We start from the raw sequence: 14,678 nt of genomic DNA on the forward strand, positions 1-14,678 counted from the left end.
GTGCTGGGATTCACCAAGGTAATGTGTTGAATAATCAATATGCTTCACTGAACATTCTCACAAAATTTAAGAGAACAATACTTGATAGATAAGGCAACAACTTTCATTTTGGTAATTTCAAATACTTTGATCACTGCCAGTTAATGATCAATCGCATGTATTAGCTTTTAAATTAAAACAACCAATATAAGGCTTTCTTTGATAATAAAATATGCCTCCTTTTAATACCCTCAACAACTTACCTTAGTTGCTGAAAATTTTTGGCTGAGTTCTGTTTGTATTTTAGCAAACCTCACATTTACCTTCCTAGTGGAAATTCAATGTTTTAAGGATAAAAAATACTAAACTCAAACCTGGAAGGATTTGTGCAAACCTTCAGTTGTCTTCCATCTTCTTACTTTGTCAGTTAATCGTTCACTTTCCTGCACCATTAATCTGGTCCCAACACACAAAATAAAATTCTCCAAACTATTGTGTACTAATTTTTTGGGTTTGAGCACGACCAATCCAAGCACCAATTCAATTGTTTTGCATCAAACTAGATGCAGTGATTATGGGTAGATTTAGATCAAATGGTCTAGCTTAATAATAAATTCTATGATCTAATATTCATCTGAGTTTTAAAAACACATTCCAATTAACAATCAGCAGATATATAAATTTAGTTAAGACATAGTTGATCTATCTCAAGGTGTGCTTGTACGATCCACTTTGGTTTGCACAATTAATCTCACTTAATTCATCAACTCAAGAACACCCTAGACTGAAGCCAATTTCAAACAACTTCAATAATGTGTTTCAAAATTGCATTCATTTGAATGTGCATTCATTGGTCTACATGTTTATGTTATCTCAGACATTTGAATGTGCATTGAATGGGATTTAAATAGAAGATTTTTTCATTGGTCCGCATTTTCCTGCACAATCTCTCTCATTGCTAAACTCTATATTATCTCTCTCTCCCTTGATTGTCATCTATCTTTCTCATTTTTCATCTCTCTCTTCATGTACCCTCTGTTATTTCATTTCTCATCTATCTCTCTCTCCATCTCATTTCATGTCTATCTCTTGTTTGTTTCCTCTATCTTTTTCTACGATACCATGAAAGCGTTCAAGAAGAGAAGTAGAGGGGAAGGAGAGAGGTAAAAGGAGAAAAAGAAAGAGGGAGAGTGACATGGTGGACACGTGGTAAGATGAGATCATAATTTAGGTGGTGATATCCCTACACTGGCTATCAGCATGGCATATGCAGAATTTCACCTTGTTGGGAAGTTTAAAGAAACCTGTCTTTGGTCTGGTAGGTCAAATTGTTTGCATAAAATATGACGCTCTTCACATTGTGTTGAACCACGTATGTCAATTACTATCTCCATAAGCCCAATGTAGATGTACCTAAGTTATCAACCATATTGTGGTGTTCTCCGTCATTCACCCCAAGTATATCACCATCATCTATGATGAGTAGCTCTGATGATGCCATAGCCCAGCCCAGACTACAAGGGGTATGATGTATGCTACACAGCTCATGTTTTCTTGAACTAAATTGACGGTCCATCGAGTTCACTTTTTACTCTAGAATACTCATCAATTTTCTGTTATTCAATGCATTGTAGATGGTCTCCGCACACACATGCATGATAACCTATCATTCATAACAAAGTCACACATACCTTTGACTTCAACTCAAATGCCTGAAAAATCTGAAGGATGCACACACTCATGTTTTTCCCAATGTCAGGGCCTTTCAACTGGCGTATGCCAAGTACACATTCACATAATTTCTAATTTTTGTCTACCCAATGCACAATGACCCCTTAAAATGCAATGTTGTTCTCTGAAGTCCATACGTCAATTGTTAGTGACACTCAGACAACGTGGCCAATTTTTTTTGCATACTCTTCTTCATATTCTCATATAGTGAATGTGATTTTACATTGATGAAACCCAAATGGAGGCATGAAAACATACACATCTTAAGGTAATTTTGATATGAATTCTCATTTCATGCATCTATTTTGTCATTTGATGAAAACAAAACTTTTTAATATAACTCCTACACAATGTTCATACCATAAATTCTCATTCAAAATATGATTTAAGATTATTAATTTTAATGGATTTAATTATCTCTCAAGTTGGTCTTGTAAATTTTTCAGGGGTAAATAAAAATAAAAATTTAAAAATATAAGATGAAAAAATGTCTGTAGATGCGAAGCACCAGCGGCTGAGGCAATATACTTTGATGAAAGAAGACATTTGAGATCATAACATCATATTAAGGATCTTATAGCTTTATGCATATTTTTTTAACCTAGATTTTTTCTTAGTCTCCTTTCCATGAGAGGGTCTAAGTTCTGCTAGTTCTTCCTCGGCTTTGGTTGGCTCACCATCAAGAGTTACCACCCTCCTTTATTGTTTTATATTTTCCTATTCTAATCTTAGGTTCATCTTCTCTTGGTGTTGTATGGTTCTAATAGATGATTTTTATTTGTGAGTTCCTAGTTATGTTTTGGGGGTACTTTTTTTTAGTAGAGGCTAGTTTTTTTTTTTTAGTTCTTGATTTTCCCTATCTAGGGAAGAATAATTATTATTAAATTAACCCAAAAAAGGCAAGTAAAGTTGACTTCAGAAACCTTGTTGTGTTGTTATTTGCCAGTTATGGTTAGGGGAAGTTTGAAATGCTTTCTCCCACTTTTTAGCCTCTTCTATCAGTCCAATCATATGAGTAAAAAGAGAAGGAATAGATGAGGCTACCCTGAAATTCTAAGATCAATCTGGTAGTTGGATCTCGTGATACCAAGGATTGAAAATGGACAAATCCTGGCCATCCGATTGCTTTTATTTCTCTCTACTCTAGCCATCTCTAGATTATCCAGGTTTGTGGGCATTTTATTTTCCAGAAAAGAGGTACCTGATTGGCAGAAATCCATGCATCTATGTGTTTTTGCGTCATCTGATTGAGAATTCAAAACCATTACATAACTAACAAAAAATACATTTTCAATAGCTAGGGAGCTGCCATGTGTTCCAGGTCTCCGTCAGGCACTAAGGAGCATGTAAACCAAAAATTAAGGAATTAATATTTTAATGGGACATGAAGTTATATTTTCATGATTTTATTCTTGTTAATCATTGGCCATTATGGTGTTACAATTTGCAATGCCATAATTATTCAATGTTTTAACAATTACATAAAGAAAGTATTGGTTACCATTTGATCAAGTTTAATGGTGATAGGTGGCAGGTTGGGAAGTAAAACCATGAACCACTAATTAATTCCTAATAAATAAAATACAATTCAGCAATCACATCCCGAATAAATATATTTTGATCTAGAAAAATATTTTATTTCAAGGTATGAAGTCAAAAATCACCTAAAATACCATAAAATATTGAAAAAATCAAAATGTAATTTGGAAATCTAGTTAATCATTTCGGGCTTAACAACTCACATGTTTAATTTTATAATGGAGATAAACATGAAATTTAAAGATATTATGAAATAATTATTGTGTTATCAATTTGCACATGGGTTAGAGGTTAATTTGTTGGAATGAAAAGACTGACCATCTTCTCATTTTACATAGTAAAATTCAGAACCACAATGATGAATAAGATTTATTGAGAACCTCAATCAATTTCAGAGCACTAATAAACAATATGAGCTAATATAATCTTGCATCCCATTATATACAAAATTCCATAACCAATTGTCATCCAGTATAACTTTCTAGGACATAAAACTCATCTAAATAAAGGTTTGAAACTCAGATGACAAGAATTTTCTTTTTACTAATCCAATAACATGTTTTTACGGATAAATAGAGATTTATTTGACTTATTGGAATATCCATTTTGTCGAGAGTCTAGAAAGGTAGTGACAAAGGGGTATTTTTTAGGATATAAAGATCTATAAAGTAAGAAAGCAATATAAGTAGGCAGAGATGAAAAAAATTATTTTATGTTTTTAAATAAGTAATAGAGAGAAAAAGATTCTGCACTGAGAATTAAGATTTAAAATAATCAGAGTTTGAAACTAAAAGTGAAAGTTTTTCCCTTGCAATCTAAGAACAAAAAAACGTATTAATTTACTAATCCATTAACATACCACACATATAATGCATTCACTAATGCACTAACACAACACTGGAGCAACCGCCACTCACCACTTGAACAAAAAAAGCATTTTTACAGAAAATTGAGCAATAAAATACCCATTATAAACTTTATATCCACAATCCCCCTTGTTTGAGATTGGGGGACTGTCGGACTGGACCAAACTGGACCATTGGTTGGCAATTTTAGTCCATTAGTTGGTCTGTTTCTGATACGAGAGTCAAACTGGACTGGGAAAGTATATAAGTAGTATAACTGATAAATTATTTATTATAGTCAACACCATCATGAGTCCTCTTCTTGCCTCGTGAGAAGTTTTGCCTTGTGAGAAGATGTTGGTTTACCAGGGCTACATGGATTTAAGTGAGCCTAAGAGGTTTGTCGATGCAGAGAGTCTTAAATGGAGTAGGCATTGCTGATTGGTCGTTCTAGAAAGTCCAGAAAATAATAAATCTACAAATAGAGTGTTATTGGCTATGAGTAATAAGTTTGTGTATACACAATAATAAATGGAATCAATATCTTTTAGTGTATAAATGAATAAATGATGTCATTTCTGAAATTATAAACCTGTTGAAAACATATCCCTCATAGATTCAAGAATATGAAAAGGAAAACAGCATTCTCCATTCATGGCCTCTCATGAAATACTAACAACCAAGATAGCTTCTCTCACTGAACTTTATTTCCTCAAAATATATGGTTAAATCAGCAAATAGCTAAGGGTTAAATCACTTTGATCATATGGTTCTGATCTCAAATCTTTCCATATTTTTTATTTCTTATAAAATACTAATCTCTGACATTTGGAACAAATATTTTTCTGTTCCTTGAACCATGGATCCTGCAAATTATCCATTCATTGAAATTGAAGACTAAAAAAATTAAATTTACTTAAAGAACCGAAAAAATAACTTTATTATTTAGAGAGATTAATGGTAAAGCCTCTTTGAGTGTGTATTTTTTACATCAATCCTGTCTTGGCGTTTCCAATAATCCCTACAAGTTACATTCACAGAAGTAAATAAGTCATTGAGGCATTTTTGTTATCTAATTATATGAAAAAATATCTATGAGGATCTTCTATCATCCACAAATTTCCGTGAGTATTGTCCACTAAGTTTTTTATGTAAGTAAAGAGTTCTCGCAAAGGAATTCAGCGCTCAAATTTTTTTTTGATTGTTTGTTTGAAACTTTAAAGATAAAACAGTCTTTGTGAATCTTTGAACTGTACCATACGGAAATTTGACAAGATTTTTAATGATTCTATGATTCCATTCTTTTGCATAACAAATTTAGAGTGAAAATTGTGAAGTAGAGTTTTCATGCTTTCAAAGTCTGATAAGTCTGTTTATTCGACCATGGATCTTTCAAAATTGTTGCTGAGGTTTAAGATTTGTTTCAAAATCAAAGAAAAATTACTCAGATGTTTTTCCCTCACAAATGTGTGTGGATGTACATTTAAATGTTGAAAAACAATAGATTGGTTTGTAAAGCTTATAGTCGTATCTGATACATTGAAGACCCTCAGCAAAGTTGTATTATTTGGAGGTTTTTAAACAAAAGGAAATGCAAATCCATAAATCATGTATATAGATGGAGTACAGGAGATACTAAAATAATTGTGAATTTCAATTGGAAATCAGGTATCAGAGACCACAAACATAAGAAATTGATTTATATACATGTTAAAATTAATAAATCAATTTCACGATAAAAAAATATTGATTTCTCACTTACCCTACATATTTTCATGAATCAATTCTCATTTTTTGACTACAGTTGTAGAAGAATAAAGTGGGGGCTAAAATAAATATCTACGGCTTCCAATGTTCGCAAAGGAGTTCCTCTCTATTTACGCGTCAAAATTTTGAATGCAACATTGGAGCACCTTTTTCAAGAAGAAGAGGGATTGTCACTTTCAAAAAAAGGGTGACCTTTAGGAGAATCTATATTCATACTGATGGCATTTAAATGGTGATCTGATAAAACTGGCAAGGAATATAAAGAGTAACGTGTCAAAATTGAAGAAACTGAAGACGGCAACAACTAAAATATTGCGGTCGTTTTTTTGTTGCATTTTTTGTTCAATTTTTTGGATGTCTTTTCGCATTTTGCATTTCTTTTCTTGCTGTGTCTACGCTTCTTTAAAGCTGTAGCAGCGAAGTGAAGTCTTAGCAAAGCTATGTTGACTGTAGTGTAATAATCTAACAAAACCAATACAAGCTAGGAGGTAGAGTCTAGTGGGAGCTTTTTATTTTAAAGATGGACTTTGCATATTTCTATGTAAACACATTATTCCTCATATGATTGGTTAAGCCGTGAGGGAATTGTATGACTTTTTCTACTTGACTTTGACTTTTCTACTCAGACATGTAGGTCAACAGAGCCAACCAGAGTGAACTTGGGTAAGGTTTAGGTCGTTGCTTAAAACCAGGATGCGACAAGGGCCATAGAGCCTTGGGAAGAACTATCTTCCATCTTGCGTAGGACTATGTTTGACTTTTTCTACTTGACTTTGACTTTCCTGCTCGATCTTGTAAGTCAACAAAACCAACCGAACTGGGCCCGACCAAGAGGAGTTAATACCCAAGTGGAACATGATCAAACTTTAGGTAAGGTTTAGATCCTTTCTTAAAAGAACGACGCGACCACACGGAGCCCTATGAAGAAGTATCTTCCTTCTTGTGTAGGACTATGTTTGACTTTTTATACTTGACTTTGACTTTCCTGCTCGACCTCGTAAGTCAACAAAACCAACCGAACCAGGCCGTGTCGAGACGGGGTAATACCAAGACTGGGACAAGATCGAAGTTTAGGTAAGGTTTAGATCCTTGCTTAAAACAACGACGCGACCACACTGAGCCCTACGAAGAAGTATCTTCCTTATTGTGTAGTACTATGTTTGACTTTTTCTACTTGACTTTGACTTTCCTGCTCGACCTTGTAAGTCAACAAAACCAACCGAACTGGGCCCGACCAAGAGGAGTTAATACCCAAGTGGAACATGATCAAACTTTAGGTAAGGTTTAGATCCTTTCTTAAAAGAACGACGCGACCACACGGAGCCCTATGAAGAAGTATCTTCCTTCTTGTGTAGGACTATGTTTGACTTTTTATACTTGACTTTGACTTTCCTGCTCGACCTCGTAAGTCAACAAAACCAACCGAACGAGGCTGTATCGAGACGGGGTAATACCAAGACTCGAACAAGATCGAAGTGTAGGTAAGGTTTAGATACTTGCTTAAAACCAGGACGAGAAGGGAGATATTTCTTGGTAGGGCCCAATGGCCCTACCAAGAAATATCTCCCTTCTTTGGTAGGACTCTGGCTCTATAAATAGGGCTTGTAGGACACTCCTCATTGAAGACTTTTCCATTTCTGAAGAACGACGTCTCGCTTGGAGAATCTTCCGAATTCGATCTCAATCGCTGCCGATCCGGTAGCTCATTGGAGTTTATTCATCCTTCTCATCCTGTTCCGATCCGAACGACCTCAGGTTCTTCTTGTTCATCCCTCATTTCGATTTTTTAATCATCAGTGCGCTCTAATGATAACTTCCGTAGTTCCTGGCTTGTTGCTGCGAGATCTGCACTTTTTTGTTTTCCGGCGTCTCATAATTTTGTTGATTTAGCTCACGGACAGATGATTATTTATTTGCTTTGCTAAGGATCCTGAGTTTTCTCACGGACAGATAATTTTGTTGAGTTTTGTGGTTATGTTGCTTTGGTAGAAAGAGTATACCTAAAGCAATGTGTACATTCTTTTATATAAGTCTTCCTCTGGGTTTGTGGTTCATTGGTAGCGCAGTTGTTTTGCAAGAACTTGGAGCCTCGAATTGCGATCTATTTTGCTCTTGCGAATGATGTTGTCTCCGTTTTAGTTTATTTGATCATCGTTTTGGTGAAACTATGTATCTGAGGGAGAATTTGTGCGTAGATATATGGGATTCGTATACGTATTCTTATTGTAATTTGAGAATCTATGTATGTATGTGCTGAATCCTTGTATGTATGTGTTTAGAAGCGTTGAAAAGAAGGCAAATCGTGGATGCTACTTTCTGCAGTTTGAGAAACTGTATATTTTGTCGGGGAGAGCGAGAGGAAGGGAAATTGTGTTTGTATTACACTTTGAATTTGGGAATTTATGTGCTAGAAGAGAGATGGAATGAGAGAAAAACAGAAACTTTGCGCTTTTCCTCGAATGAGAGAAACCGTGTATGTGTTGGGAGAGGGTCAGAAATTTGGAATCGTAAAACGCATTATACAAATATCCACGGATTTTTTTTATTCCTTATGAAAGTAAGGTCTTTTCAGTGCCCTATGTGCCAATTACCTCATATGAACGTTGTTCTTTTTCAATTTCATGAATTTTGCAACCATGACGCATTAATTCTGCGAATCCATTTCTTTAATTTCTATGCTTTTGCCACCAGGACTATTCCTATCCTTTTGAATTGAGCTTTTCATCTGTCTAATATTGCTGAGGAGGGAGTCTTCATCAAAAGACTTATTTCATTAGGAGGTCTGCACGCATATTGTTTCTTACCCTCCTTTTGTCTTCATGATATCCAACATCCTATTCAAGTACATCCTAATTTTCTCATATTTACTCTTTACTTCATCTACAGAGAAAAAATACATGGCCGGGAGGATCAGCACACAACCCACAGCAATCTATCATCCCAAAAATCATCATCATTCGTCCCTTTGTTCATTGTCACCATCATCAGGGACTAAAGTTTCTTTGAGATTTTCTTTGGGTAGTCGTCTATATAGCTCACTAAAGCTTACAGCAATCTCTGAGCACCCATCCAAGACAGTGGCTTCCGCTCAGTACGGCAATACAATGCCTTCTCAAGGTTGTAGGATTTTCCTAGAGAATCTCTCCTCTTTATCAGTTCTTTCACTGTTCTCATTATTCACAAGGATCTCCTTTTCTTTGAAATTCTAGATGTTATTGAGATTTGGCGCAATGCCGATGTTGTGTGCTTCGATGTTGATAGCACTGTCTGCATAGACGAGGGGATCGATGAACTTGCAGATTTCTGCGGGGCAGGGGAGTCTGTTGCCGAGTGGACAGCAAGGTTTTCCTTTAACTGTTTTGGCAATAATATTGGCATTTAGTGTTTTCCTTCACAAATGATGAAGGCGAGATTACAGTGGTGAAATCATCATCATCGTGGTTTCTCTTCCGCAGGTAGGAGGGGAATGACGATGAGTCTTTCGTCTTATTTCCCCCCTCATACAATCTCTGTTAGCCTTGCGCAAAGGATAAAAACGATAATTGAATCACCGTTGTAGTCATTTTTTGGTGGCCAGGACGACAATGGCAATCGAAAAATCACCATCATCACTAAAGCAGTGCACAATGACGATGACAGGAATTTAAATGATGATAATTAATTTTGTCATTATCCTCTAGAACTAGACGCGTTCTTGATAAGGCTTAATTTTTTGGGGGAAATTTCAGGGCAATGGGTGGATCTGTTCCCTTCGAGGTGGCTCTTGCTGCTAGGTTATCCTTGTTCAAGCCATCTCTGTCGCAGGTGCAAGATTTTCTTGAGAGACGACCCCCAAGGTATTGTGTATCCTGTTATTTTTATGACGTGAGAGATAAAACTAATCTGCCAAAATTGAATTTCTGTAATTTCTGGCATCATCATTAATTTCTCAGGATATCCCCCGGTATTCACGACTTGATAAATAAGCTGAGGGCCAAGAAAGCTGAGATTTATCTGATTTCTGGAGGCTTCAGGCAGATGATTGAGGTGCATTCTTTTAAGTGAAAAAAAAATCGTTATGGTTGTTATCATCATCATCATCATCGTAGTCATCTGTGTATTCCCATCGTTGCAAACAATGGATGTTACGTTCATTAATCATCATGGACATGTTCAGTCATCATAATTATCATCTGTCATCGTTCTTGTCACATTTTCATCAAGGTCTCCACTGTTATTGTCATCATGGTCAATGTTAATAGGGACCAATATCCTGCCCGTCTGATGTATGACTATGTGATACATCTCTATCCCGTGTGAACAAGAGGGTCAGAGTCACTCGGTTTAGACATGGTTATTCTGTTCTGTTTGTTTTAAACGAACAAAAAATTCGCACAAAAGAACCGCACAGGGCCTTGTTTTAATTCTGTTCTTTTTTTTTTTCAAAAACGAACAAAATTCGCACATTCGAACAAATTCGCACATTCGCACAAAACTAGAACAAAATTCGCACAAAGCGAACAAAAGAACCGCACAGAACGAACAATTCACAGAAATTCGCACAAAAAGAACAGAACGACCATGTCTAACTCGGTTAAAGTAAGCCGCAAAGAAAAGTCATAAAAAAAGAGGGTCGGAACTGTGAGAGCATTCTTGATTTTCTGTTATTGAGTAGGTGTCGAATGGACTCCCTCTCGGTTCTGACTTCATCCTCTACACTTGCCTCAAGCATGTTAGTTCCCTACACTGTATTGTTCTTCAGATTCTTGTTTGCTATATCTGGAAGTTCTTGTTGCGGAATCCAAGTCTATCACGTGTCAGATTTTATTTTTCTTGATATCGTACGGTGGAGGAAGGATATAATTCTTCCCAAAATTTTGTTCTCCATCGGGGAACATAAAGCTAGTAGAACTTTTTCAAGAGGATTAATATTAGCTGACATTTTATTTTCATTGGAAGGGATATTTGGTAAAATTTAATACTTTTTTTTCCTTTGTATTGTTCCCATTTTAACATGAATGATGAATTGATGTAGCCGGTTGCGGCTCAACTTGGGATTCCTCGGGAGAACATCTTTGCGAATCGGCTTCTTTTTCGGAGCTCGGGAGAGTTTGATGGGTTCGATGAGGCAGAGCCCACATCTCGGAGTGGCGGCAAGGCATCCGCCATCCGGCATATAAAGAAGGTGATTTACAAATATAACTTTCACAAGTTATATTTGATAGCTTGAGCATGGTGTTTTCAATTGTAGGTGCATCAATATCGGACTTTAGTCATGGTGGGAGATGGAGCCACTGATCTTGAGGTAACTCTCTCTCTCTCTCTCTCTCTATCTTTATCTTTCTACTTCTTATCCTCCCTCTCTCTAGATATCAAATTAACTTCAAGTTTTTTTTTTTAATTTCTCTATTCATCTACAGTCTGAGGGAGCTTTGGGTTACCCAATTGATTCTTAATCAGCCCAATTCAACAACTTCTTGTTCAGTCTCTTTAAAGGCAAAAGACAGAAATATCCCTAACATTATCCTCCTGTAGTCTCTGTTTGTGACCCTTTGCAACTCAGATGATAGTTTACAAATTATAAAGGTTGCATATTCATGATTATAAATTAAATCAATATTTCTCATGAGTATAAGTATTTCATTTCATGTTATAATTTTTATATTATTATTTTCAGTATGTCTTCATAATTAATTTTTTGTTGATGTATTAAATTGTGGTTTGAATATTTTTGAACGTGTCTTTTACATAGTTTGATTTTAGGCTCTTTCCTTGTATGCTTTTACCCTTTACAACTCAGATGATAGTTTACAAATTAGAAAGGTTGCATGTTCATGATTATAAATTAAATCAATATTTCTCATGAGTATAAGTATTTCATTTCATGTTATAATTTTTATATTATTATTATTTTCAGTATGTCTTCATAATTAATTTTTTGTTGATGTATTAAATTTTGTTTTGAATATTTTTGGATTTCACTTTTACTTAGTTTGATTTTAGGCTATTACCTTGTATGCTTTTAGGCACGGAAGCCCGGTGGCGCTGACCTGTTCATCTGCTATGGTGGAATCCAGCTTCGACCGTCCGTGGCAGCTGCTGCGGATTGGTTGGTACTTGATTTTAACGAATTGTGCGCCGGTCTGGAGTAGGTATCTTCATTTCCTTCAATTTCTCCATTCAAATTCATTCCTCTTTATTTAAATTGCCTATTTTACTCTGAAGAATTCTTAAACCCATGGCTGCTTGCTCTCTTTGTATTACACTCTGTCTGGATTATTCTTCATCAATGCAATGTGCTTAAATGCCAAAAATGGCATTTGGTATGATAGAAAAATACGAGGGCGAGTAGCTGGTCAAGGAGTGGAACTGTGAAAGTAGCTGAGCTGATTCTCATTTCCATGGTAGTTTCTTTGGAAGATTTATGAATTAGGTTGATAAATCAAGAACTTAGTATCTTTGAGAAAATCTTTTATTGAGTAAGACTTGGTTCTGAGAGATTGAAACCTCTCATTGCTATCGGGCTGTACATTAATTTGGGGATGTGTCATTGTTACGATACTGATTTGGCAATATCAAAGTAGAAAGTTAGGAAATAAGGAAATAACGGCCATAGCAGAAGGGGAGTGTCATGTGCTAAAGCACGTGATAATTAAAGAAAGTAGCAACTAATTTCCCAATGAGGATGGGAAGTATAAATAAGAATGGCAAAGCATATGATTGGGGAGAATTACTTGAAGTAGCTGATCCTTAACTCCGCCATAGTTTTTAATTCAACCCCCCAGTGTACAAATACTCATAACTCCACACAAAATGCATCATATCCAGCAATAAAATAGCTCATCAGGATAACATCACACAAAATAAGTCTCTGAGAAATTGATCAATTCAACTGGAAAAGTCTCATCTAAAACCAAATATTCAAACGAAAATTGATCTATATGTGAAAGGTTTATTAGGAGAATGAAAATCAAGTAGATAACTGGTCTGGATCCAGATCGTCGCACTAATATTGAGCAATATAAGAATAGGTTATTGTCGGAGGGCGAAGAGGGAATTTTGGATACATGGTGAGAGTGAGAGCTGAGAAAACTGAGCTGTGACGTTCAATGAAGGTCGCCTCAAAGGTTAGCGAATGGCTGATGTGTATCAAAATCACGACAGTCATGGGAATGACTTATCACACACACACACACACTCCATATATATTTCTATATATTTTGCTTCATGGTCTTAACGGAATGGTATTCCGTGCATCCGCTCTTGAATTGATACAAAATCACAAGAAGGGAAGGACCTCAAGTAAAACAAGGATATGTGTGAGTCTGTGAGATAGTCTCTAGATATAGATAGATATAAAGTAAAAATGACATTTGAATATACTGATGACGCAAACTCTATTATATTTTATATAAAAAATGACCAATTAGTGTTACCCAATTTATGACAATTATATATGATTTGTGTTTTTAAATGGAACCTAATGAAATTAGGAAATCAATCTGAGACTTCAGAGGCCATGATTGACATGATTCATATGTGATTCATCCATCAAAAGACAAAATGGAATCATACCAGACCTTGAAAACTGACGGCGCGACACCGTCCGACACCGCAGAGTCGTCACGCGAGGAGCCAGCACCGTCATTGAGCCTGCCATCGACACGTGTCCAGCCGACACGACGAGCCGCTGCATCGACGCGCGACCCCGGGTTCAGATACTCGGCATGACGACGCGCCGTCCCCATCGTCGGAGCACTCTACTTATCCGTTTTATTTCCTTTCGTCGCTTTTCGTCTTTCACTTTGTCATTGTAATGAGGGGAAGGCCCATATGAGGACATCTTCCCCTCCCCCATACTTTAGTGGGCCTAACACCCCTTTATTTTCTCCCTTTTCTTTCTTTTTCCTTTTGTTGCTATGGGGGCCCATTTTCCTCTCTCCTATATAAGGGAGGGGAGGGCGGCCCCTCCTACTACTCTTGATTTTCATTGAAAGTTATAACATATTTTGGGAGTCCAAGAGTCACGATCGTGGAGGAAGGAAGAAGAAGAAAGAAAGAAGAAGAAGAAGAGGAAGAAGAAGAAGAAGAAGAAGAGGAAGGAGAAGAGAAGAAGGAGAGAAGATTCCCGCCGCGCCACCGTCCCCCGCCAGAGCCCTGTCGCGCCGCCGTCTTACTGCCAGAGCCCCGCCGCACCGACGTCCTCCCGCCGGAGTCCCGTCGCGCCGCCGTCCTCCCGCCAGAACACCGTCGCGCCGCCGACCCTCCGCCAGATAACCACCCGCCACGTCCCCTCCTCGTTTCTCCGCCCGTGCGTGCCTACCGGTCGCGCTCGCTGCTGTCGCGGTAGAGCCGGCCGGCCGTTTGCTCGACGCGAGCTCGCTACACTGCCCGACGTTGCTGCCGATTGTCGGCCTCCTGGCCGCCCATCGCGGTCCCTGTCCGCGCTGCTATACCCTGACTACGGGGACTGTCCGCCGCCGTCGAGTTACCCGCTCACCCTGCTCCGCCGCTGCCGTCGGCCTCCACCCCGACTGCCCGTCGTCGACAGTGCACACACCCATCCCTGTGCGCCGCCCCGGCCGACGCAGCGCCCACGCAGTGCGCCGGCTGCGCGTAGCGCACGCCGTGAGCTGCGGTCGTGACCCACCGCCTGCGCGCTGCCCGTCCGCGCGCGCACGCTCGCCGCGCACCGTGACCGCACGCACGCTGTGCCCGCCGCTCACCTCCACATCCCTGCTCGCAACTAATCGCCCCGTCTCCTGCGGACGTCTACGCCTTCGCCACCCTCCGCTCCGCACCAGTCTCTCGTCGGCGCCTTGGCCTCCTGTTGTCTAC

At 38.0% G+C, this 14,678-nt stretch overlaps 1 protein-coding gene across 1 annotated transcript; it reads left to right on the top strand.

Annotated features, from left to right (window-relative positions):
- Window positions 1-7,488: 7,488 nt before the first annotated feature.
- PSP (3-phosphoserine phosphatase) lies at window positions 7,489-12,177 on the top strand. Its single transcript, XM_078591151.1, has 9 exons — window positions 7,489-7,616; window positions 8,748-8,978; window positions 9,071-9,203; window positions 9,590-9,697; window positions 9,794-9,887; window positions 10,516-10,572; window positions 10,876-11,025; window positions 11,092-11,145; window positions 11,867-12,177. The coding sequence occupies exons 2-9, from the start codon at window positions 8,759-8,761 to the stop codon at window positions 11,990-11,992; spliced, it is 942 nt and encodes a 313-aa protein (XP_078447277.1). The 5' UTR covers window positions 7,489-7,616; window positions 8,748-8,758; the 3' UTR covers window positions 11,993-12,177.
- Window positions 12,178-14,678: the final 2,501 nt, after the last annotated feature.

The sequence above is a fragment of the Wolffia australiana genome, chromosome 20 (genome assembly GCF_029677425.1).
Source record: "Wolffia australiana isolate 7733 chromosome 20, ASM2967742v1".
Taxonomy (NCBI): Eukaryota; Viridiplantae; Streptophyta; class Magnoliopsida; order Alismatales; family Araceae; genus Wolffia; species Wolffia australiana.